Genomic DNA, 25,811 nt, shown 5'->3' with positions numbered 1-25,811 from the left:
CAATTTTACTTGACCTTTTGATAAGATGCTGGTGCTTTTTTGAGGAGGTCTGCAGGCAGCCAAGTAGTTTATAGCTGTAAACTATAGCTGTAGTTTAAATCTGGGTTCTGACACTGAGTACCTTCTACTTGTCAGCATACTCCAGCTGAAACAGGGTACATATTTGCAAGCTGGGCATGACTGATCGTGACTTGGATGCCTACTTATATATTTCCATGGAATGTACTCCCCTGTCCTATAGAAACTCATCGCTTCTCCTTCCCCAACATATATAAGTTTATTTTGCCAACAGAATTTCTGCAAACCTGCTGTCCTTGTTCTACTCTCTATATTGGTGTTTGCTGAACCCGTCTGCAGATTAAAAATAAAATGCTTCAAGAGTCATAATTTGTTTCTGTAACAGTGGTATTCTGTTGATTATACATTTGGATGGCACTTCTCCTCAGGCTGAATTGTTTGCTGAACAGCAGGGTGGTTGTTGGCAGTACTCTGCTTTGTTCTGCTGAACTTCTAAAAGCAATTTTTAAAGCATAGATCATTTACTTTGACAGTGTAATTTTCTCAATGGAGCTTTTAAAAAACTCCTAAAGCAGTGTTCTTATCTGGATTTGTGCACGATCTTATAGAATCATTTTGGTTTTTTTATTCGCTAATCTAGCAAATGTGGCTAATCCATAAAATGCTAAAAGTCTGCTGAGGAAAGGAAAAAAACAAAACAAACCATACACACACACACACACCAAAAAAAAAGACAAAAAAACACCTTCCTATATACCTTCTGTAAGCCTAGGTTCCTATTAGGTTCTATGCAGCATGGGGAATGAAGAGTCATGCTGATGTGAGTACAGGAAAGTGACAGAGCACAGCTCTGTAAACTTTATATTTTGGTATACATGAATGCTTATAAGGGTCAAAAGTGTGTTTTTGTGGTCAGTTTAAATCTTTCTTTTCACAAGTTTCAAGCACTTGTTTGCAACTGTATTGTTCTTAAAAAAAATCTGGAAGTTTTAACTTTTGGTCATACTTGTACATTATGCTTCTTTTACATATTTTTCAACTCTGCAATTGTTCGTCTAGAAAAGATATAATTTATTTGTTTGTTAAATCTTTCCTTATGTAATTTTCAGTCTTTAGTTGAGAATAGAATCCTAAAATTCTTCATGGTTATTTTTCTTTTCAGAGACTAATGTGCCTATTAGATGTCCTGATCAATGGATATCATATGCTGGTCACTGTTACAGAATTCACAGGGATCCCAAAATATGGAAAGATGCCTTAACATCTTGTAGAAAGGAGGATGGGGATCTGGCAAGCATCCATAACGTTGAAGAGTACAGCTTTGTTATTTCTCAGCTTGGGTACCGTGAGTATTTTTTTGCAATAGCATAATGACTTTTATTCTAAGAAAATAAAGAGTTTAAAATAAGTCTTATCTACTAAGGAAATTTATTTTTAAAAAATAGTCTTGATCACAGAGTACAGAAGGAGAATTTTAAACTTCAAAAATCTTTGGAAGAAAAATACCAATATGAGAATTAAAACTACACAGACTATGCTGTCATGGAAAAGCTGTGCTCAGTGTTAAGACTTGCATCAAACGCAGGCTCCTGTATCTCTGGGTCTGCTTCTACCTCCTTTTATACAGATTAAGCAATTTATAACCTTTTCAGAAGTTGGAAGAACTTTTACTAACAGTCTGCAAAGATGGGTGAGGGGAAACAATTTTTTTTTTGGTGAGAATTTGGGAAGATGTGGATCCTGTTACCAGCACTGCCATGTTCCTATATTTCATGTCATGTCACTTGAGTTTCTTCTGAAAAAGGAAGCTGTCTGTCCCAGTATGTGAACTCAGATGTGTCTCATCTGAAATGTGGTATTTAGGTGCTCACACACTCAGGTTGTTGCAAGACTAGTTAAGCCACAGATGCTGTGTGTTCCTTAGGTGAGAAACAACCATTCTGATGCTGAGGCAATTTAGTAGTTGCTATTGCTTTACATGGACCTGATTTTGTATTTAGCCTCAGACATGACTTTTTGATGAGGGACGCATGTTCACATCTGTGTTTGTTTCATTGCAGTAACTGATCCTGTGTGTGCTTTTAATGCCAGGTAAGTGTCAGTTAGTTTATCCTCACTAAAAGTGCAGTAAGCTGCCTTGGGCAACTTAACAGCAGTCTTGGAGCAGCAATCATAAAACAGCTGGCATGCTTTAGTTTTGCATCCTGTCCAACTCCATAGCAACTTGTGCTTGTCCTCACATTCATAGTATCATAGAATATTCTGAGTTGGAAGAGACCCACAAGGATCATTGAGTCCAACTTCGGCTCCAAATAGGACCACCCAATAAAAATCAAACCATGTGTCTGAGAGCATTGTCCAAATGCTTCTTGAACTCTGTTAAGCTCAGTGCTGTGACCACTTCCCTGGGGAGCCTCTTCCAGTGCCCAACCACCTTCTCAGTGAAGAGTCTTTTCATAAAACTCAGCCTGACCCTCCCCTGTCCCAGCTCCATGCTGTCTCTGTCACCTGAGAGCAGCGCTCAGCACCTGCTTTTCCACTCTGCTCATGAGGAAGCTGCAGGCTGCCATAAGGCCTCCACATAGTCTCCTTTTCTCTGGGCTTAACAACCCAAATGACTTCAGGACTCCTCATATGTTTTGTACTCTACAGTTTTCACCATCTTTGTCACCCTCCTTTAGGCACCCTGTGATAGTACTGAATTCTCCTCATATTTTGGTGCCCAAGACTGCACACAGTATTTGATGCGAGACCACACCAGCACAGACCAGAGTGGGACAATCCCTTCCTTCAGCTGGCTGGCCACGCTGTGCCTGATGCACCCTGGGGTACACTGGGCCCTCCTGGCTGGCAGGAGGCGTACCACTTACTTATGTTAAGCTTGGCATTGGCCAAAACGCCCAGATTCCTTTCTTGAGGGCTGCTCTCCAGCCTCTCGACCCCCAGTCTGTACATACAGTCAGGGTTGCACCTTTCCAGGTGCAGAATCTGGCACTTGCTGTTAAACTTCATATAGCTGGTGATTGCCCAGGCCTTTTATTTGTCAAGATTATGGTTTAGTGGGGGACTTGTTAGTGTTAGGTCAGAGGTTGGACTAGGTGATCTTGGAGGTCTCTTCCAACCTAGATGATTCTGTGATCTTTCTGCAAGGCCTCTCCATCCTTGTCACAATCAACAGCTCCTCCCAATTTAGTGTCATCTGCAGACTTACTTAGTCTATCTTCAAGTCCTGCATCCAAGCCATTTAAGAAAACATTGAAGAGAACTGGCCCTAAAATGGAGCCCTGGGGAACCCCATCAGTGAATGGCTGCCAGCCTGATGTCACCCCATTTCCTATAACTCTTTCAGCCTGATCTGTCAGCCAGTTGTTCATCCATCATATTACGTATTTCTCAAGCTTTATGCTGGACCTTTTGTCCAGAAGGATACCATGGGAAAGAGTATTGAAAGCTTTACTGAAATCCAAAGAGATTGCACCAGCTGGCTTTCCTTGGTCAACTACATGGGTGACCTTGTCATAAAAGGAAGTTTGTTAAGCAGGACCTTCTTGTGAGCCTGTGTTGGCTGTGACCAACGACTGCATTTTCCTTCAGGTGTTTTTGAATAATTTTCTTCATAATTTTTCCAGGCACTGAAATCAGATTGATAGGCCTGTAGTTACCAGCATCTTCTTTCAGTCTCTTCTTGAAAATTGGAACAACATTTGCCAGCTAGTCAACAGGGACCTCTCCAGATTCCCAAAACTGCTGAAAAATAATTGGGAAAGGTTTTGTGATGACATCAGCCAGCTCTCTGGGGCCCCTGGGATGAATTCCATTGGGTCCCAACCACTTTTTTGCATGAAACTTCTATTCTTTCAAATGAGGCAATTAGGAAAGGTGAGACTTCTTGATGAGGCATTAGACATTTGAAATAAGTTAGGCTCTAAAGGAAATTAGATGCGTTTTCACCATATTCCTTGGAAGCTGATCATTTCACAGATAGATTAATGCCTTTTCCAAAGGCCTTTCCAAGACTGACTGCACTGCACTCTTTTTGTAAAAGCGAATGTTTCTGAAAGGCATATAGTCCTGAAGGAAACCAGGCCTCTCACATATGGCACACTCACTGCAACAGACTATTTTGAAAGTATTTTTTTCAGAGGGGGAAAACTGGAACTACCAAAGAAGCCTTTTAAGGCATTTGTAAGACAGTATCAGATTGCCATTGCTCACCACTGAGATGAGAACGCTGTATTTCAGTGCCTAGAAAATCCTGTCTGCATCAAGCTCTGCTACAAAAGTGCTGTACAAACAGAACAAAAGTCCATCTTCACACCAAGCAATTCACAGTCCCGTGATGAAGCCAAGCAGTAAGGGGTACAATGAGATAAGTATTGATGTAGCAGCCAAGCTTCTTCAGTTTTTCTTGGCATCACCCACAAAGGAGAACTTTAGAGAGGAACATGAAGAATAAAAGAGAAGTGCATTGTATATGTTTACACAGAAGTGCAACGTCTGATGTTGCACAAATGTGGCCCAGTGCATATCTGAGAGAGGGGGAAATAACTCATTTATAATGTGGCTGTGGAAAAAAAAATCTTGGTATTTAGTCACCTGGCTTTAGAGAAGATCGTGAGTCTCTGACAGCATTTCTTCTTCAGAGGAGAAAATGTGATGTAGGAAGTGGCTTCAATAATACTAGGTGATTTCTGATTTACGTGGCTTATTTAGCTGACTTAGATGTAAATGTTTTGTTATGGATTGCAGTTTTTTGTTGGTATTACCATGGTATGAGCCCACCACATTAGGATTTCTTGCTATGGACCTATGTTGTCCTGGGTGCCAAATAATAAACACAGTCAGATTTTTTTATTTTTTTATTTTTTATTATTATTATTTTTTTTTACAGATAAACAAATAAAAAAATAGAGAGCATGGAAGACAGCAGCTAAAGAGGGAACAAGACATTAATGAGCATGATGGGCAGTGAAATAAGAGGAAGCTTCAGTTTTGGTATCAGAGGAGAGTTTGAAGAATGGTACTGAGGTGTATTGTTCTGAATGTGAAGTGCAGTCTGGAAGAAGGGGTAAAGGTGACTGTTGAAAATGGACCTGGTGTCCTGTGAGTCTGAGCCCTTGGTATTGGGGGAGAGATGGTAAGGTCAGTACGGATGAGCTATGAGGACTGATTGTATTCAGGTATAATAAAGACAGGAAGGGAAATGGAGGGAAACAGAAAGGAGAGAGGTGACTCCATTAAAGTGACACACTGGGAGGGTGTTTTTTTGCAGGAACTCAATTTGTCAGAATAGGAAGCCTCCATGTTCTTCTATCTAGCAGATGGGAGAAATGTCACAGGAGAGTTTTAAGTTGTGGGGGTGTCTATTAAAACCTCCATCCAAAAAGTGTTATCAGAAAAGGATTGCCTTAAGGGAGATGACTTTTAACAGTGCTTTGCAGACTTCTGTTGCTAGTGACAGCAGTAACAGAATAGAAACAGCTCCAGCTTCCATTCAGAGACCACTCTACCAGCAGATATCTTTATGGGTGGACTCACAATCCCATTTTTAATTTTCATGGGTGATTCCATTGTCAAGTTGACTGTGGTCAGTCTGGGTAGAAGATGTTAGAGGAAGACTAATTCAGGAAGGAAGAACTGTGGGAACAAACTGTGAACAGGAAAGACCTCTGAGTGTTGTGCACATTTTGCTTGGAATGAATGTTAGCCAAGGGAAGGATTGTGTGTGTAGCTGGTCAGTGTGTTCTGATTCATGGTGCTGTGGACCAAAGGAGACATCTATACTGCCTTTAGTATAGGCTTGATGACAGAGTTCTATAGCAGACCTTAAAAACAGGGACATACCAGAAGGAAAGCAGGCCTTTTACTGCAGTCATATTCAGATATCAATCAGTCTATGATTTTTTCTCTCCACAAAGGTACATTTACTTCAAAGTACAGTTCTACCATGCTGCTAATGATGGAATTAAATCTCTTTTATGCTTCTCATAATAAATGCACTTAACAAAGTCATAAAATCAGTACTACAAAGGAATTCCCTTTGATGATGATTGAGTTCACATTCTAAATGCCCATTTTTTTCCATATTCAAATAGATTTTTTTTCTTCAGAAGAAAATTAGATAATGATCATTATAGTAGCAGTATCGTAGATAATTTTAAGCACTGAAAAATAAACCTCCAAGATATATCTACTGTAAAGTACTTGATTATCCCTGCACTTCCAGCTAAAAACCAGTAGTTTACCCTACCGTGAACTAAAAAAAGTCCAGTAACTACATGAATTTCATTTTGGTCTGGAATGAAATGAAATATAGGAACATGTAATGGGAAGACTTGCAAGTACTTTGATTGTTAACTCTAAAACACAGCACTGGGTGTGTAAGCATTAGAAAAGATGGCACTTCTACTTTGCTGTACTAAAGGTAAGAGGAAAACAGAAAGTAGAATTTTCTTTAGGTGTTGTCATATCTTGTTTATGTTATACAAGGGTTTTTAGCTGGAAAATGAGAACAAACCAAATAGTGCTACATCATAATTCAACACAGAGAGTAAATGTGCTGTTTTATACAAAGCTAAACACTTTTATTGCATTGCCACTAGAGTGAGTGGTCTTTCCTGATGACTAGAGTAGGTATATGAGAAATGGTGTGCTGTCTTTATGAAACAGGGAGATTTAATTTCCTGTGACTGCCTTTTAGCCTTCCTAAGAATAAATTCTTTGCTGTTCCATGAAGATAAGTTCCCATCATATAAAAGGACTGTTATCAATCTTGTTAATCTTGTTTTAGAGCCAGATGATGAACTGTGGATTGGGTTGAATGACTTCAAGGTTCAGATGTATTTCGAATGGAGTGATGGGACACCTGTCACGTACACCAAGTGGCTTCGTGGAGAGCCCACGCATGCAAACAACAGGCAAGAGGACTGTGTTGTTATAAAGGGAAAGGTAAAGTCATGTGTAGCTATTGACCTAATTATCTTATCATTTAATTTGTCTTTCAGGATTTTTTCTATGCAAGAACACAGGAGTGGGGGACATTGCTATTTGAAGCAGCCCATTTTAGACTCTTTTAGGTTTTACTTTTTAGATGAAAGTTCCCTATTCAAGTTTGCTAAAAGTTTTTTGTTGTTGCTTCTTTAAGAAGGAAGTGGTAGCTTTCCTTCAAGGTAAATGACATGCAAGGTCCAGAGATTTCAGTATTTGCATGGGGGCTTTGGAAGAAACTTGTAATTACATTATGAAGCATGTGAAAATAGAAATTATTTTCTTCAGGAATCTACAAAGACATAATAGATACATTTGGATTTTTTTTTCTGCTTTGACTGAGTATGTTGTATATAGGTACTTTAAGAAAATGCACTAGCAATCTTTATTTGTTGCTAGAGGAAAATACTATCTTTAGAACAAAAGAGAAGCCTTTGTTTTCTTTTTCTAGGCAAAGTAATAAAACCTGCGTCTGGGATCTAGACAGATTACGTATTATGCTTGTATCTGCACTGCATGTGAAAAGCTGTGAGCAAAGTGTTTAGCAATGACATTAGAGGAAGCCTTTCCTCAGTGACCATGTGCCTCCAGTTACAAGGCTGTTTTGAAAAGGCTTCCTTTAGGAGTATAGCAATGATCAATATCTAGGTGTACTATAGGAACTGAGATAATCATCTGGTATAAAAGTCAGACAGTGTGGTGTTGCAAAACCATATTTTTCCTCCTAGTGATAATTAAAAATATTGAACTTAGCACCTCCTTGAGGGTTTACCATGTTATCAGGAGAAAAAAAGAGCATTTACCCATATCAAAGGCATCTTCTTATTTAGCAAAATTAACACTTGAGGGCTGTACATTTGGTGAGTGCACTTCTAAAAGAGGAGAGCTACAGACTTTTCCCAACTGGCTGGAAGACTGTAGAGAGCTTACCTCACAGGCAAGCCCATGCGCAGAAGCAAAATTAAAGAAAAGATAAATGAAACTTTAGTTCTTGCTTGTAGTTCCCATATTTATCAAATATCAAGTCTTAGAATATTCTATCATACATAAGGAACAAATACACAAATATTGCTTGTTTTGTATTTGTATATTTCTGTATTTGTCATTGATATTGTGGGAAAAAAAGTCTTTTATTTTTTAACTCCTGAGTATACTTCCTGGGAAGTACACTATTTAATGACATAAATATATTTAATGGCAAATATCCCCCAAAATATGGAAAGACTTCAGTATTTATTAACTCAGAATGAGAAGCTATTTGAGAGACTGTTGTGGTTTAACCTAGCAGGCAGCAAAGTACCACACAGCCATTTGCTCACTCCCCTCTTGCATAATGGGAAGGGGGAAAAAGGGTAAAAACTCATGGGTTGATAAGGGTAGTTTAATACGAAAGAGAATGGTGGGGGAGAACAAAAATAAAAGAATACAAAAAGCAAGTGATGCACAATGCAATTGCTTACCACCAGCTGACTGATGCACCCCCAGTCCCCTTGCTAACAGGGCAGTATGAGAAGCTGAAAAGTCCTTGATTTAGTATAAGCACAGTTCAACAACTACTAAAATATTAGCGTGTTATCAAGATTATTTTCCTACTAACTCCAAAACAGGGCACCCTACCAGCATTATGAAGAAAATTACCTCCCTCCCAGCTGAAACCAGAACAGATATTCAAGATGGAAGAAAATTTGAAGGAAAGTGAATCCAAAGGTGTGAGGGTAGCAATATGGACTAATGGACTCAAAAAAGGAGACTTCATTAAATTTAGGGAAATTAGGATTTTTTTCCCAAGAGGTTTAGTGCTATCAAGAGCAACAGAGGTGTTTATGCATGCAGCCGATTTGTGTGTCTGCTTTGTTCTGGTGCACAAACACACCAGTTCAGAAGGTGAGACTGAGTGCAGAGGGAGCCAGCCCTGTGACACATCTGGCTGTTAGGGGCATGGAGGAGTTAGCAAGTACAGCATTAGCAGAAAGTGAAGAAGAGACCACATCACCAGTTCCAGGAAGAAATGAAGAACTGGAATAACAACCTTGGGAGAGCAAAACCACAGTAATATACATGAAAGAGGAAGGACTGTGTAGGCTACAACATACAAATTGAGAAGAGCTGTGTGTGTTTATTGGGGTTGTTCTCTTTGGGCCAAAGTTGGGGTGAGGTTATAATCTCTGTTAAAATTCTTCTCCACTGCTGTAGTGGTCATGCTCTGGTGACAAGGGTGTAAATGTGCATTTCTTCCACGACAACCAGGCCATGGTATACATAGTAACCAAACAAAGAGATTCTTAAGGGCACAAGGATTTTTGTACTTCACTTACTGTGCTTCCTGGGCAGTGGCTATGGCAGTGTTAGACAAGGATGTAGGTGCTTTGTCTAACTTACACAATTATAGGGTCATATACGGTTCCATTCTTTTGGCGAGTAACAATCTTAATACTAACTTTTACAAGGAACTTTCTGCATCTTCTAAGGAGTTGTTACAATGAAGTCTTCAGTTTTCTGTTGTAACTGCATTTCTGCAATTAGAGATGACATCTTCCTTCCAGTACCTAAAGGGGACCTACATGAAAGCAGGAGAGGGACTCTTTTGTCAGGGAGTGTAAGTGACAGGACAAAGGGTAATGGTTTTCAACTGAAAGAGGGTAGATTTAGATTAGATATAAGGAAGAAATTATTAACTCAAAGGGTAGTGAGGCACTGGCACATGTTGCCCAGAGAAGCTGTGGTTGCCCCATCCCTGGAGGTGTTCAAGGCCAGGCTGGATGGGGCCTTGAGCAACCTGATCTGGTGGGAGGTGTCCCTGCCCATGGCATGGGGTTGAAACTGGATGAATTTTAACGTCTCTTCCAGCCCAAACCATTCCATGATTCTGTGATCTCCCTTGCCTTTTGCATGGTTATTAAATTAGTAGTCTTTGTAAAGACAGTGTATTGTTGCCACCTCAAAGCATTCATTTTTCAGCAGGGTTAATAATGAAGGAAAGTGTAAGTCAGTGGTGAATCAGCCTCCGTAGAAGAACAGAGGTTGGAATGAATGGCTACTACTGAAGTTACATGTAGGTTTTGCTTCCTTTAAAGGTAGAAAAAAGTCATTATATACTTAAAAGCATCGAGCACATTCTTTGAAAACTAAATCCAACTTGACTGTGTTGTTGTGTTCTGATGTTCAGGATGGATTTTGGGCAGACCATTCTTGTGAAAAGAAAATTGGCTACATCTGTAAAAGGAAACCCATGTCAGAAGCTCCAACAGAAGAGGAAACTATTGACACAGGCTGCCAGAGAGTAAGTAAAGGAAAAGTTGTCAGAGCTGGGCAGGCTGCTAGGAATGACTAGGAGGAGAAAATAGCACCTGGATGGCTCTGCAAGAACAGAGAGGCAAAAAATGGGTTCTGTTTTGTCATCTTTAGAACAGTTGGCCTTCTCATTTCAGTGACAGATGGGCGAGGTGATATGTATTAATAAATCCAGGCTCTGACTGTCATTTGACTCTTGATGTTCCCTCTAGTTTTCCAGAACTTCAAACAAAATTCAAACATGTTGTCCCTGCAGTAGACTATTTTTCAGTGATTGGCATTCAGGCCTTCATAAGAAATAGGCTTGCAGCAGCAGTTGATCTTCAGCTCTACCTACAATTGTTCTTCAGTTCTACCTACAATTGTTCTTCAGCTCTACCTACAATTTGTTCAATATTATTCACAACAGTAAGGGTGTGCTTGTCTTCATGTTGTTCTGGCAGTGCTCCTTACTTCAAAGAATTTTTTACCAGTGCCTAAGCAAAATAGATCCACTGTGCTCTTTCTGAACTGCCAGTGGATCTACTGCTCACTTGGTAATGTTCTGTTGACACAAGTGGTTCCAAAAAACCGACTGTAACGTCTTATGTCATAGGGAATCCTTTCCCCCAAAGTCTGCTCTACACAGCCACAGAGAATTCTTTGATATTAATTCCCTGTATTTGTGAAAGAGTCCCTGGGAGAAGATAAAGTGATCCTAATGCTTATGTTTGCTGTTCTTGTCTAGAGAACTAAGTGCATACTGGTAGAAAAAGAAGTCTCCTTGGTGACAAATTTAAGACCATCTGGGAAAATTTGTGTGAATTGTAGCTGGGTCACAGCAAACTATTCCTCCATAAGGATATTCCTGAGCTAATGACATTTGACTGATAAAACATTAGAAAAGAGTGTTAAAGGTAGTTAATAATAACCAACCATGTTTGAGGTGCCATTCCCTTTCTGAAAAGACAAACTGATATTTACTTCTCATGAGCATTTTCATGATTGCATGCTTATGTGCCAGATAGTCCAACAGTGAGCACTGAAGGCCTACAACAAAGCCTCTCATGCCTTTATAGAAGTGAAAAGCACTGATTTATTAATTCATTATATACCAAAAATTATTTTATGAATCAAAACTTTAAAAACTTTGTTTTGGGCTGTTTCCACTCTGGCTTTTCCAGTTCAGTTGTTCCTTTGTCCAATGGTTAGCTGACAATGTCATAAATATTTTTTTTTCATATTTTTTTACATTTTTCATTTATTGTTGATAAGCAGTTTAGAAAAGGTATAACATATGATCACTTCATGTTTATTTTCACAGGGCTGGAAAAGACATGGCTTTTATTGTTACTTCATTGGAAATACATTTGTATCATTTTCTCAAGCAAATCAAACCTGTGAAAGGCATAAGGCTTTTTTAGCAACTGTTGAAGACAGGTATGTGAAAACTGCTTGCATGAGGGGCCTCCTGAGGATTTAACATCAAACATCATCGGAATATCAAAATAAAGATTCTGATTGGATGAAAATCTTGCTTGAGAGGACAGATATCTGAAGATAAAGAATTTCTAAGTTTTTGCATATGTATTCAAATCCAGGAATTCAGTTCATAGTAAAAATAGGCAATGGCTGTAAAATCATTGCTATAGGTGGTTTTGCTGAGGAAAATAATAGAACTTTATTTTCTTTCTTTAATTGCAGTGGATTGAGGATGGATTTACTTGAGTGTAGTACACAGAATGATTCTGAATTCTTCTCAAAAGTTAGTTGAATGGGCAAGAGAACAACAGTTTCATCTAGCTGCTCTTCTCAGAACTGAGCTACTTTTTCAAAGTTAAAATGAGAATCTAAATGAGGGTGGAAGGACTTGGTGCCTGAAAACCCATCACAATTCCATCAAGGTTCAGAGTGTGCTAAATTTCTGAGCAGCTGATACACATTATCGAATATGGCATATTGTGAAAAGGAGATAGGGTTAAGAAACGAAGCTCAGTGCACCTGCAATTGACTCAGTGCTTTACACTTTCTCTTACTTGTTTCATTGTAATTTAAATAGACCTGTTTTAGCCTGAAAAATCTGATATGGATGGTAACTCTCTAAATGTAGGTAGCACCGCACCTCTGATAAAAATGGTTTAACAATAATGTGGCCTTTAGGCTATACGTTGTTATGGTGAAGCCTTTTTTTAATTTGCTCTGATTTTGCAAAAGCTGTTTGTTTAAATGCTGTAATAAACTATGGCAGATTTTGCCTCTTCATAGGTTTGTTTCCCAACATAACTTTTCAGGTGTGATCATTGGATCTAATTTGAGGTTTTCCTTAGTTTAATAGTTTAATATCATACTACTCTGGCCTTTAGTTTATTGCATTTCCGTAGTAGTGCTGAGACTTCTTTTCTGGTTTTGGATTTGTCTGTAGCAAGAATTCATTAAATTCAATGGTACCAGAAACTCAGAAATACAGTGATATTCCTGTTAAGTCCTACAAAGTTTCTTCTTTCCCATATCCTCTCCAATCAGTCCACCCTTATATCACTTTCTTTATTGGACATCAGAAGAGAAGACAGAATATTCTGGTATTCAAGCTTACAGAATAAATATAATGAATGTTTTATTTGGTTTGTTCAAGTAGATCCATCTAAAACCTTCTTTCAAGAAGGTACAAAGGTAATTCTGAGAAAATAAGGAACTATTAACAGCTTTTAAAAATATTTTAGTGGTATTAATTTAACGGTTGTGTTCTTTTGAACAGATACGAACAAGCCTATCTGACTAGCCTGGTTGGGCTGAGAACAGAAAGATACTTTTGGATTGGACTTTCGGATGTAGAAGAAAAGGGAACTTTCAAGTGGGCTAATGGCGAATCTGTCTTATTTACACACTGGAATTCTGAAATGCCTGGTAGCTATGACTCTATGCTCTTTAATGAGTGCAATGCATCACTCGCCACTTTTTTTTTTTTTTTTTTTTTTTTTTCCAATCCATAGCCCCTGCCTGATGGTATACAGAGTGATTGCTCTCAAATATATCTGGCTGCTCTCTCAAGCATGCAATGCTGTTGCTAACTTCCTGCTTGGTGCTCGAGTGAGTTTTTAACATGAGCTCAGAAAAAAACTTTAAACTGAGGTCAAGTTTCTGATTTACTTCCATTCTGCATGTACTGCTCTAGAAGATCAGTCTCTCCTGACATGCTTTGCCTTGCTTGCAAGCCCTGCCTGTGCAGCGTATCTCATACTACACTTGCTCACTGCATGCTTTGAGGTGTGTGAGATCACAGCATACATAAAGTCTCTGGTCTTAGAGAAAATGGGATTGTGGGAAAGGACAAGAGGAAGTTTAGTCTTTTTTAGTTAATATCTTTTCTAGATGAGTTGTGCTTTCTTTATTTACTAAGTTGAAAACCTTGCTTTTTTTTTTTTTTTTTTTCCTGCTCTAATTAAACAGTGGGGATGGGAAGCCTTTTTGTCTCTGACACAGTCACATTAGAAAGAGGATGGTCTCTAGCATTCAAGATTCTGGTGTGTTGTATTTGGCTTTCAGGAGATCCTCTGATCCTCATTAATTGCAGTGCCTTAAATGCTGATTTAAATGTGTCAGGTGGAGTGCTAAGGCTACATAGACTGTGAAGCCAACAGTAGGTCTGCACACAGCCAGCTCATTTTTGAAAATCATTGTCAAATGAGACAAATTTGGGAAAATAGCTCTAAACATATCTTCAGTTTTAGGAGAGAATTAGTAGAATTGCAGGTTATGATGTTTCTTGGAGGCTGATGTGATCTGATGTGAGCCACAATTCCATATCTCACATATGGGTGAACAACAGATTTTTATTTTTTGCCATTTGTTGTTTTCATGAATTTGAAACATTTTTGACTCTGTACAAAGACTTAATTTCCATCATCATAGAATATGGAGTTTTTCGAAGTTTACAGTGACATCTGAAATGCTGCTTTTATGCATTCCTGTTTACAACCAGGAAGAAAGCCAGGCTGTGTTGCCATGAGAACTGGAATTGCAGGTGGATTATGGGATGTAATAAAATGTGAAGAAAAGGCAAAATTCTTATGTAAAGTGTGGGCAGAGGGAGTGACGCCACCACCTGTTCCTACAACTACCCCTGTTCCCAGGTGTCCAGAAGGCTGGGACTCAAACAATCGTATCAGCTTCTGTTTCAAAGTAAGTATTTTGCTTGGTTCTGCGTTAAGGTAATTTCTATTTGCTGTGTTTATATGCAATAAAAATTGTTTTACGGAAGACTTGCTGTTTCATAAGCATATTTATGGATTATATGTGGAGGTCTTGTTCCCTTTTATTGAAATGATTATGGCTTTGTTTACTCCTCTAAAGTCTGATCTTGAGGTCTGATCTTCTGAGCTTAATTTTCCATCCCTGTTCTGTTAAGATTGTAAATACCTTTCTTCTGTCTGTTGTCTTGGAGCAGATACTGCTGTCAGCAATGCAGTCTGCTAACTTGCCTCAAAGACACTCATGTGAAACCTGGTTTTCACACAGATGAATGCTCATTAACATTATATTCCAAGTTTCTGTAATCCCCACAGAACAAGTTAATTGTAAATGAATTGCTTTTGTGTTGCCGGTGTTTCTTTTTCTTGTGATCTGTATGGTCTACTATGTCTGATTGCAAAATATGCTCTCTTTAGCCTTTTTCAAAAGGAGAGCAAAAGAAAACATGGCTTGAATCGCAACAGTTTTGTCGAGCTATAGGAGGAGATCTGGCCTCCATTAATGGTAAAGAAGAACAGTACGTGATATGGCGTTCTATTGCGTGAGTATCTGTAGCGTGGTCATCCATCCGCTTCAACTACCCTTTTGATCTTTCTGAAATATTTCATTTTAGGTCTGTATTATTACTTCAGTATAAGTTAGTCTTGATTTATTATCAGCACCTGTATCAAACGCACAGCAAGAAAGCAGAGCTGATGAAATAGCAGTTGTAGTATGACTAGTGGCAGTCACCCCAGAAGCTAATGCTATTGTGAGATTGGCAGGATACCTTGCTGAGACAACGTTTATGATCAGATATAAAATTATTGCCTGTGGATTTGTGGATATTATAAAATTACCTCAGATGCTAGTTGGTTTAGCATAAGCAAATGTACAAATAGGGAAACAGTCATGATATAAATCTGATCAATGTTTTGTTTCATTATTTTATGAACGAATCAGGAAGCAGAGGCAACTTCAGATTAGTTTTTTTTTTTTTACATAGACGGGATGTAAATAAAGTTTATAGGTCCCTGAATTGTAAAAAATAGGTGAAAGATTTCTGAATGTGTTTAAGTACTGTTAAAAAGATAACACTTGTGATATGACCTGAAGAGGCTGGGCTCAATGAGCACATACATATCTGTCTCTCTAGAAAGCATGACTGAAACATGGCAGCCTTGTAAAATACTACAACCGTACTAGAATCCTAGCTATGTACTTCTGGAAAGGAAGAAGTCTCAGATGCTGTGTTACCATATATTGACTCACTAAATTCTGATAAATCTGTAAACTGTGTCTGCTTGCAGACAAGGATTCGTTTAAGATGCTATTTGTTTTTAATGCAGTTCAACTGCAGCAAGTATTTTTCAGCTTGGAAATTTTAAGTGCCTTTAAAGAGAAAATGAGAAACAGTAGATATTGGACCATTAGAGAAAAGTATTAAACAACCTTATCAGATTTTCAGCAGTTGGATTGGCTGCACACTTTCTGAATGAAGTCTTGGCCAGTGTTCCAAATCGTCTGAGTTAAGGTATAGTGCTAAGAGCTAGAAATAGTTGTATTTTAGTTGTTGTCCTCCCTTGTTATTGTTTCTAACAGCTTTAAGGATTTTTGCAGAAGTTTATCAGCTGTTGTGAATGATAGATTTAAAAAATACTGTAATGCCCTTATTGGCTTTGTTTTTATGTTTAAACTTCTTATAAATTGGATATTTTTAATTTTTGTTTAGGAACAATGGTTATTATCACCAGCGTTTCTGGATGGGTTTATATTATTTGAATCCTGATGATGGCTTTGTTTGGAGTGATGGATCTCCAGTGAGTGGTTTAATTATTCACAGCTGTTATTTTGCATTCCCTGTGTTTCTCAACTGTGTGTGGTGTAGATGTCTGTGTGTAATTTTATGTTTAATCATAATCCTCTGCTGTGTCATGCTCTCTTTAGGAAAGCTTATGAACATAAATTTAATGACTTGTTTTTTTTTGGCTAAAAATACTGATTTTTTTTTTTTAATAATAAAATGTGCATTAAATTATTGAGAAAGTTAAAATCATGTAGATGAAAAAAGGATACATATATATAATCGAATATATTGAGTAAATATAGTTTATTATCAATATATATATATTGAGTAAAATAGTTCATCATTAATATTTCTCTTCTTTGCTAATTAGCTCTTGATCTGAAATTACTTACATTCAATGGAGCTGAAGGCAATTTCTTATGCCAGTGTAGAAAACTGTAGAAACAAAAGTGGTTCTAGAGATGCGGTTGCATTTCATTCAAGGTTGGTCAAAACATATTGATGGAAGTTTACTGGAGAGAAAACTAAATTTGGAATCCATGCAGGAAAATTAGAATTAGAATAGCAGTATTTTTGTGAGTAAAATTCCAACATTTTTGTTGTGTCTCAGCAATGTCCTACTATTTTAGTCGTATAGGATTTATAATTATTTTAATAATGCCATGTAGCATGTATCATCATTGTTGTCAGATGAATTTTACAGAATTTATACCTAAAAAAGATGTCAATATTCTTCCAAGTATGGAAAGAAACAAATTATCTAAGCGGTGGTCCAGTTACAATCTGAAAACAAATTTGAAAAGTCAGCATTTGCAGGGGGAAGTTTTGGATTCCTCCTGTCTCAGGTTTTTAGACTGACAGTAGGAACAGATTTTAGGTGCTGTATCTTTCCTCTCTCTCTTATTACTCTGCTGTACAACAGAATCACAAAACCTTTTCCGTCATAGGTGAGGTATGAAAACTGGGGCTTTGGAGAACCCAATAATTATCAAGGAATTGAACTTTGTGCAGAGATCAGTGGTGATTCCAGCATGCTTTGGAATGACAGGCACTGTGATTATCTATATGGATGGATTTGCCAGATAAGAAAAGGTATTAATGCTTCCTTCTGCATATTATTATAATAAGAAAAGATTCTTGGTTGATTTTTTTTCTTAACTTTGAGAAACAAAAATTTTCAAAACGTGTTTATCAAAATGGTTTCCTGTGGAAGGTGAAATATGAAAGTGGCATAAGAATTACCTGTTAGAAGAGTTAGAAGAAAATGGTTCACAAATCAGTTCACATACTTGAATTTTTATATGTGAAAACTCCCTCCTTTACTTGGCTTAGGTACTTGGCGTTGGTCAGCTAATTAAATCTATAATTGCAAGATGCAGCCTGATTTGGGGATATTTTATTTTACTTTGGCCAGGTTTTATATTCATTTGTTGGATTCTTGCAAAGTGCCCTCAAAATCTAATTTTGCATTCTTTTAATTTTCTGAAAACAAGACAAAATTTATAGGGAAATTCTGAACTCCACAAACAGCACATCTAACTACCTTTGAGTATTTTGGAAAATCCTTAGTTAAACTTTTTACCACATTCATATATTGGGAGGGCAGGGTGCAAAATAAATATGCCTCATTGGGTTATGGACAGATCTGCTTTATGTTGGTAAAAGGATTTATTGGACAGAGAATATTTTATTAAGTGCCAATATCTATAAGACTGTTCTTACCACAAAATAAATGGGTAAACCTGTAAAGTGAGAGATGTCCTGTTTTAGAAATTGTTTTCCTGAGATGCTGATGACCTCCATGATGCTATCTCTATCATGCCATAACCAAAACAAATAGGGGAATTCTGTAGCATGAGATCTTCTTGTTAAAAAGATCCATTTCATTTCTTGGGAGCATATCTTTTTCCAGTGGGAATTTTCCTATGGAATTTTTTAAGAAGCTCTTTCTTCTCAGAGAAGATGGCAACAACATCACTCTAGTAGCTATGGCACCATTGAAGAAGATCACCTGCTGTCTCTGGTTTAAGCCAGAATTCTTGTATACATGACCTGGGGAAAGGAGGGAGGGGAAGATACAGGGCAGTCTTGATAGTGTTAATGCATTGGGACAGGAGGCTTTCAGCATCCAGTGAATACCAAATATAATTACTATATAATTATAATTATGTAAGTATAATTACTAATATAATTCAAACAAATTTCAAGGTAGTTTATAATACCTTGTGCATTAGGGATAGCTTATATTTAGAGCCTCAGGGAATAAGAATATGTATTTAAAATTTGCCAAAAATAAGATGTGGGCCACTTAGTTCCCTCTAGATTTTGGTGTTAAATCCATTGCTAACACTAAAATTCAATGTCAAGGGAAAAACTTGCCTATCAGTCATGGTAAACACTTCCTCTTACAGCAGAAAGTGTACAGTCCTAATAAATATTTTTTTCCTGCAGGAGCAAGTGTAAAGCCTGAACCAACAGAATCTCCTGCACCCAGTAAGTGTTACTGCTTTTACTTTTTGTGTGTGTTTAAATGCATTTTAAAAATTTTACTAATGAGAATATTTGTACCTCAGGAACAATATAATTAGCTTAGTATTTATCTTACAGAGTACACAACTACTGAGGATGGGTGGATTATATATGAAGACAAACATTATTATTTCAGCACAGAGAGTGTTCCTATGGAAAAAGGTCGTGAGTTTTGCAAAAAGAACTTTGGAGACCTTGCTGTCATCGAGAGCGAAAGTGAAAGGAAGTTCCTCTGGCGATATGTAAGAAAAAATTACTAATATTATGGAATAAATTATCCAGGACAAATGATTGTGGGCAAAAAGACTTTTCAACCTGTTGTTCTCCCTACAAGTCTTATGAAAGTGAAGTCAGTGAAATTCCAATAACATTAAGCCAGATGAAAATGAAGAACAAATCCAAGTCTTTTTAAAAATTGTTTCCTATCTGAGACAGGGTCAAGAATTTTTTATAGATGTAAGCACAGTAACCATTAAAGAAATCACTATCCACTTTTAAATTATGCAGCATGGCAATTAAACCATGTTATCAGAGAATTACAGAACCATAGTCCGTTATATCTACCTGCAACTGCTTATGTGTTAAGGTAAATCTTAATGCTTTATTTTAATTAATCTGTGGCTTCATTTTAGCAAGAAGTATTATAATCTTGAGCTACAGTTCTGTAATGCAGGTGAGTTAACTGAAAGTAAAGGTCAACAGAAAAACTCAAAGTATTAAATAGCAAATCAAAACCAGGTATTAATTTACTTGCAACTCTCAGAAGACTGGCTTTTGAACGTGTCAGTGTATCTGAGATGTAGCCTACCTAGCAGCCTCTTTTTGGTCCTCAAATTTGCCCCTTTGCCTCCTCCTATGGATTATAATTATGAGGGAAAAACTTGAGTCATGGATTATGGGCAAAGATTTTTAAAATGATGTTTTCTAGGTGACTGGAGGCTAGTTACCTGTTTGCTGTCTTGAGACCCACTTCTTTAAATCATTAATTAATATGCTTAGAAGTCGTATTTGAACTACTTAAATATTTTCCTGATGTGGCTGAAAAGTGTCAGTGGGATGGCACAAGAGCCTATATTAATTGACATTCAAATTGTAGGAGGGTTTGTTTCTTGCAAGGTATTTGTCATATGACATCTTCCACAGAGGCTGTGCAAGAGTTGATGATTTCACCGACTTTCAAATAAGAAATGATGATATAGTAACCAAGCTTTTTGGCCAATGGTGAAGTTGTCTGAGGACTGTCACCTGTGAGCTACTTTAACTTTAGCACTGTAGCTAGAGAATATAGCAACTCATAACCCCTGTTAATAGATAGTTTATTACTCATTATTAAAATAAAAGATTTCTGTGATAAAAAGAGGAAGTGTATACAATTTTAATCGTTATATTCTAGATCTTGAAAAACGGCAAAGAGGATTCATATTTCATTGGTTTACAACTGAGTGTTGATCAAAAGACAAGGTAGGTCAATGAGAACCATCAAGCTTGCATTGTGCTTTGAAATCAACAAAGAAGAAATCTGCTGAGCAGAGAAAAAAAGATGAAATGTTTGTATGAAATTGTGACCTATCAAAGTGAATGAGAATGTTCTTATGTTTTTGCTCTGAATTCCCTGGGACTGGTATTTTATGCTTGATGGTTTTGCTTGTGAAGGTTGTAAAATGTATTCTGTATTAAATATACCACAGTGCATCATTATATTTAACCCACTTTGTTTTGAATCCCTCTTCTGCTGTTAGGCACACTCACCCCACTAATAATACTGTTATTCTATATTTTTTATAGAATGAAAAAAGCTTGATTTGAATTTTGCCCTAATCTATTGACTGCATTGCCCATACTCCAGTAAAATATAGCCAATATAAGGAATTTAAAAAAATAAAAATTCCCTGTTGATACTAGTGAATTTTTTTCTTTAAGAAAGGATCAAATCCTTTCATAGTGACCATAAGATGAATATGTGCTTAAGTGAAGTAGCTGGTATGTGTGTCTGAAGACATAAAGAGCTCTCTGGGCATCTCTGTCAGTTGCAGTCCAATAGAAATATATCTAGACATTAATATTTGATTACCTGGCTATAATTTTTTCTTGACGGTTTAATCTATATTGATGTACAACTTTTTCAGTATTTTTATTTTACCTTGTGGGGAGGGAAAATTGTCACAGGAATTACCTTGTAGGTGGTTTGTCGTGACCTCACAATTTTTCCTCTGCATGGGGGAATGATCAAACATTTGGCTAGTGTTATGACTAAAATCTCTTATTTCTGTAATAGGCAAAGTGAATGTATGACTTGGTGGGAAATGGTGAGCACCTGGGCTCCCTCATGCTGAAATGCTGTCTGGCTTTCATGTTGGCCTAAATGGTGATTTTGGGTATTATTCCATCAGCTTCAAATTGTCATTGTGTTGTATAAATCCAGAGGAAGCACAGCTTCAACACATATTCTATGTCTTTGCACAGAGTAAGTTTAGTGCAATTAACAGGGAGGCAAATTGGTCAAACACCTTAAACTATGAACAGCTGTATTAAACATACTGCAGAATAACTTTCTAACAGGGAAGCAATCCTACTTATATGTTAAATAAGTGTTTTGTTGAATTGTTTTTCTTAAGCTGGATGGATGGCACGCCAGTGAATTATTTGGCATGGGCACCACATGAACCTAACTTTGCAAATAATGATGAAAACTGTGTGGTCATGTATAAGAATTTAGGTGAGTTCTGTGTCATTGTTCCTGAATTTCAGTTTGTGTGTTTGTGTCATAACTTTTTCTTCTGAGAGATGAGAGGTACCCATTCTCTTCTATATTTTTGGTTGTTGTTCTTTCACAAAATGCTGTAGTAGAAGACCATACTATTATACTATCCTAGGACTTAGTACTCATGTGTTCCTGTGTTTACCTGAAGTCTAACATGAGGAAGCTCTAATGTCTGTGGTGATGACTGCTATACAACTGTTTTATATTTTTTTATTAAAATTGGCCTAATATACCACTACAAAATTGATATCTCTAGTACCTATTTCTACACTGCTTACAACACTGTAATTACAGTGTGTATGAAGTGGTGTATTTATCCTATATGCTGTTACAGAATGAAAATAAACTGAGAGACTGAGGATTTGATCTTGTCTCTCAACTTTTTTTTTAGAATGAATGAAATTGTTTTTGATTTAAACAATGCTGACTATGGTGTCATACAGTTCCCCATTTATCTTACATTCAGGATTTTGGAATGATATAAACTGTGGTTATCCAAATCCCTACATATGTGAAAGGCACAACAGTTCCATAAACTCAACAGTTCCTCCAACAACAGTTTCAACTCCAAGAGGATGTCATCCAACTTGGCTTTCCTTTCAGAACAAGGTACCATAACAAATAAAGAGCATGTTGTATGTTTGGCAGAACATTAAATAGAAAGCAAAGGAATGATTTCATAATACTGTTTCTTATTAGAATAAAATATTATTCGTTCTAGAGAGCTGGTTGATGCCTACGCGCTTTGCTTTGTTTGCCCATCCACTATTTTGCTTTTTAACACTTCATTAGAAGGGATTTATAAGCATATTTAATTGTAGTTTATGAGAGTCATTCTCTAGTCATCTCTTTAAACCTTTTGATATGCTTTTCCTAAAGAATTTAGAGAGAGCTCTTGAAGTACTGACACTTTGATTTTAACCAAATCATAATGTACTTTCAGTAATGAATATATTTTATCTTTCTTGACTTTAACACTATGATATGTTTTGTAGAGTTAAATAAAAAGGAACAATAAAAAACAGGCAGACTAATATCAGTCATATAGAATTTACCAATGTTAATTTAACTGTCTATAAAAGTTCGTTTTGCTTATTTTTATTTAGCAATTTCAGATCAAATCTATTTTATGTCTTGTTTAGCAAAACATTTTCTTGAAACATTAAATTTTATGTAGAAAATGGACCAGCACAAAAAGCTTGCTTTAAGTTGAATGTGTTTTTTTTTTCTAGATAAATCCGTTATTTTACTGCCTTTTTCTCCATCCTGCTTTGCTTGAAGCAGTGATTTTCAGTCTGTAAGAGATGTTGGAGTAAAGATAATATATAGAGAATTTGTTCATGTTTTAGTGTTACAAAATATTTGGATCTACAGAAGAAGAACGTGTCACTTGGCATGCTGCACGAACAGCTTGCATGAATTTAGGAGGAAACCTGGCCACTATTTCTAATGAACAAGTGCAAGGTACTGTGATTAGTTCTGTAGCAACTAGATGAAATGGCATTTCTTCTTTACAGGATGCCCGTTGTATGTGTATAAATATGGGCAGCATTTGAATGATGTTTACACATCTGATTTGGGTTCCAAAATACACAATATTTAGAAATTTACAGTGAAATCTACACATGAACCTACAGAATTCTGATGTTGGCTTAGATATGCGTGTATATTATCTTGGCAGCCAAAGTAATGCTTTGTCTGCCAGCTGGACCCAGCACGATCCGTTCCAAGTGATGTAATTTCACTAGGTGGCATTAACTCGCTGCATGGCTTCCATATTAACTCAAGCAGAAAACCTTTGGGTAAGAATTTACTGTCTCCGGGCAGTTTAGGGCAGAGGTTTGACTGCTAATACACCTACCCACAACTCACCACATAGATGTTCTTCTTCATAGATGTTCTTCTTTTCACTAGAGAAGCTGGTTTTAATGATTGCAAGAGCCACATCGGTGACTGGGGGAGGTGAGCAGGGGGAAATTACCCCATGTTTCAATAAACATGGCACACATACAAATTAAAAATTGGGAAAAATTTTGATAGATGGTAATAACACCCTCTTTTTAGCAATACTGTTTTTACTTTATATTGTAGTGATGAGAAACAGATGCTGCACACCACAAACTGTTTGTGAACTTAAAAGATTTTGCTGAAAAATCAACTACTGTAAAACAAGTCATTGTTGAAGTCTGAGGAATTAACAAGTTTAAATTTAGACTGCTAACATGACTTTAGCACTACTTACATTTTCCACATGTGAAGACATGAAGAATCAGATTTTCACTTTTCAAACATTGTAAAGTCCTTATCTGACGTAAACTGCAGAAAAGGTTTCTCAGGTGGTTCATGCACAGGGCTTGAATCCTAGATAAGAGAGAAATGACCAATAAAGCTATTAGCACAATACTATTGTTACTACTGACAAGATATAAAGGCTTGAATTCCTGTTACAGTTTCTGGCAGACCAGCAATATTAACATTTGGCAAATAAATCTGTAGGCCCTATTCCTGGAAAGGTAAGTAAGTTACATTCATTTTAAAAGACAAGGTGAATGGTTGATAGAGCAGACAGTAATGTAAAGAAGAGCGAGCTCTTAATGTTGAATAGGAATTGGCAAAAGCCGTGATACATTAATTTTAGCACAGTGTTTGATATGCTGTGGTTTAGTGGGTTGATAAATGCCAGCTGACCTAGCCTGCTTTGTTTTTGAGCTAGCCACACTAAGATGCACAAGCACCTTCCAGGACTGTGCAAAGCTGTGGTAATTGATTCACTTGTGATAAATCTTTCTGTTGAAACTCATTTTAAAGCATCTATCTTGTGCATTCTGCTCCCTGTTATGGCAATGCAGGCTGTTACCCAGGTATTCCACTGTAAGAGGAAACACATTTGCTGTTACAGCTGCAGATGCACAAGTGGCTGGTGCTCAGTTGTGTTGTCTGTATGATGCCACAGTGGTAAAACTGCACTGGTGGGATTATCAGAAATGTATGGAATCTGTGTGGCTTTATATTTCTAAACCAATTGTAGGACTGGGATTTAAAAAAAGCCTTGAGACATTTTAAAAAGCATTCCTGTCATGATTTCAGGATTCATCTCTGTGCCAGGTTAGATACTTAGCTGAAGTATTTAGCACAAAGCAACAGCTTTATATGTGATTCCCTGTTTATTAAACTAAAAAGTCAACTCCTTTTCATCTTACCCGTTTGTGTCGTCAACAATAAATTGTTCTGTATTTCAGAAAAATACTTAAGCTCTTAGATGCCTTACACCTGGGTTCAATTACCCTTTGTTAAAAGTATTTTTTTTTCTCTCTCTTTTTTAAAACTCTAGCTTTCCTCACCTTTCATATGAAAGATTTTGTTTCCGATACATGGATTGGATTAAATGATATAAATCATGAACTGAGGTTCCTCTGGACAGATGGAACAGGAGTTTACTTTACGAACTGGGCCAAAGGTTTTCCATCAGGACATATGGGTTTATACTCATATGATGGCCAGGTAAATAACAATCACAGACTGTCCACTGAAATTTGATTTTAGATTACATGTCGGCATTTGCTGAGCTTTGAGGCATGTTACTGCTTGACTTCCTAGTTTCTTGATTACTATGATTACTTACATATCCAATGAAGTTAATAACAGTGCTGTCCTCACTGTTATTTTTTTTTCATTCCCCCCCTGCCCCACCCAAAACCTGGCATTTTTAAACTGTTTTACATGGTGCTACATATTTCACTGATAAAATAGTTAATTGCAATCCTTCTTACACATGTCATGCACAAATCCAAATAGAGTGAAGGGCTCTGAGCCCTTGGGAAGTTGCTGTATTAGCTGTTGATGGGATCTATAGAGTGCTCATACAAAGATTACTTTCAGATTTCAATTCTCTGTGTCCATGAAGGCTGCATAGCACCTGTGTTTGTCCTGCCTTTTCTAATACACTTTTACAAAAAGATGGTGGGATTCCTGCCTTGTAACATTGCCCCAAAAATACACTGAATGAGCACATTCTCCTAGTCCTTTGACCATAGTTGTGCCTGAACTTCGATGGTTTCTAAGTTGGCATGCAGCTTGCAAGAATCATTTACAGGAAAACCTTCCCTACTGTACATGCAAGCAAAATTTGTCATTCACATTTGCAGGAAGGGCATGTTTCTGTAATAAGCTAGCCATTCAGGCTTTATGGGGAGAGAAAAAGGGGGGGGGGGG

At 37.2% G+C, this 25,811-nt stretch overlaps 1 protein-coding gene across 2 annotated transcripts in view; it reads left to right on the top strand.

Annotated features, from left to right (window-relative positions):
- The window catches only part of LOC118161492 (macrophage mannose receptor 1-like), a 62,594-nt gene that overhangs the window by 19,883 nt on the left and 16,900 nt on the right, over positions 1-25,811 (top strand). For both annotated transcript variants that reach the window (XM_035316920.1, XM_035316921.1), the window contains 16 exons: positions 1,181-1,363; positions 6,809-6,966; positions 10,172-10,285; positions 11,600-11,715; positions 13,031-13,179; positions 14,255-14,454; positions 14,940-15,064; positions 16,235-16,322; positions 17,257-17,401; positions 18,761-18,802; positions 18,917-19,080; positions 20,232-20,299; positions 21,454-21,554; positions 22,066-22,208; positions 22,949-23,063; positions 24,931-25,100. In XM_035316920.1, coding sequence (XP_035172811.1) covers positions 1,181-1,363; positions 6,809-6,966; positions 10,172-10,285; positions 11,600-11,715; positions 13,031-13,179; positions 14,255-14,454; positions 14,940-15,064; positions 16,235-16,322; positions 17,257-17,401; positions 18,761-18,802; positions 18,917-19,080; positions 20,232-20,299; positions 21,454-21,554; positions 22,066-22,208; positions 22,949-23,063; positions 24,931-25,100 — 2,081 coding nt within the window. The remainder of the gene's footprint in view (positions 1-1,180; positions 1,364-6,808; positions 6,967-10,171; positions 10,286-11,599; positions 11,716-13,030; positions 13,180-14,254; positions 14,455-14,939; positions 15,065-16,234; positions 16,323-17,256; positions 17,402-18,760; positions 18,803-18,916; positions 19,081-20,231; positions 20,300-21,453; positions 21,555-22,065; positions 22,209-22,948; positions 23,064-24,930; positions 25,101-25,811) is intronic.

The sequence above is a fragment of the Oxyura jamaicensis genome, chromosome 2 (genome assembly GCF_011077185.1).
Source record: "Oxyura jamaicensis isolate SHBP4307 breed ruddy duck chromosome 2, BPBGC_Ojam_1.0, whole genome shotgun sequence".
NCBI classification, from domain to species: domain Eukaryota; kingdom Metazoa; phylum Chordata; class Aves; order Anseriformes; family Anatidae; genus Oxyura; species Oxyura jamaicensis.
The sequence above is the reverse complement of the archived record's forward strand: the minus strand, read 5'-3'. Positions and strand labels throughout refer to the sequence as shown.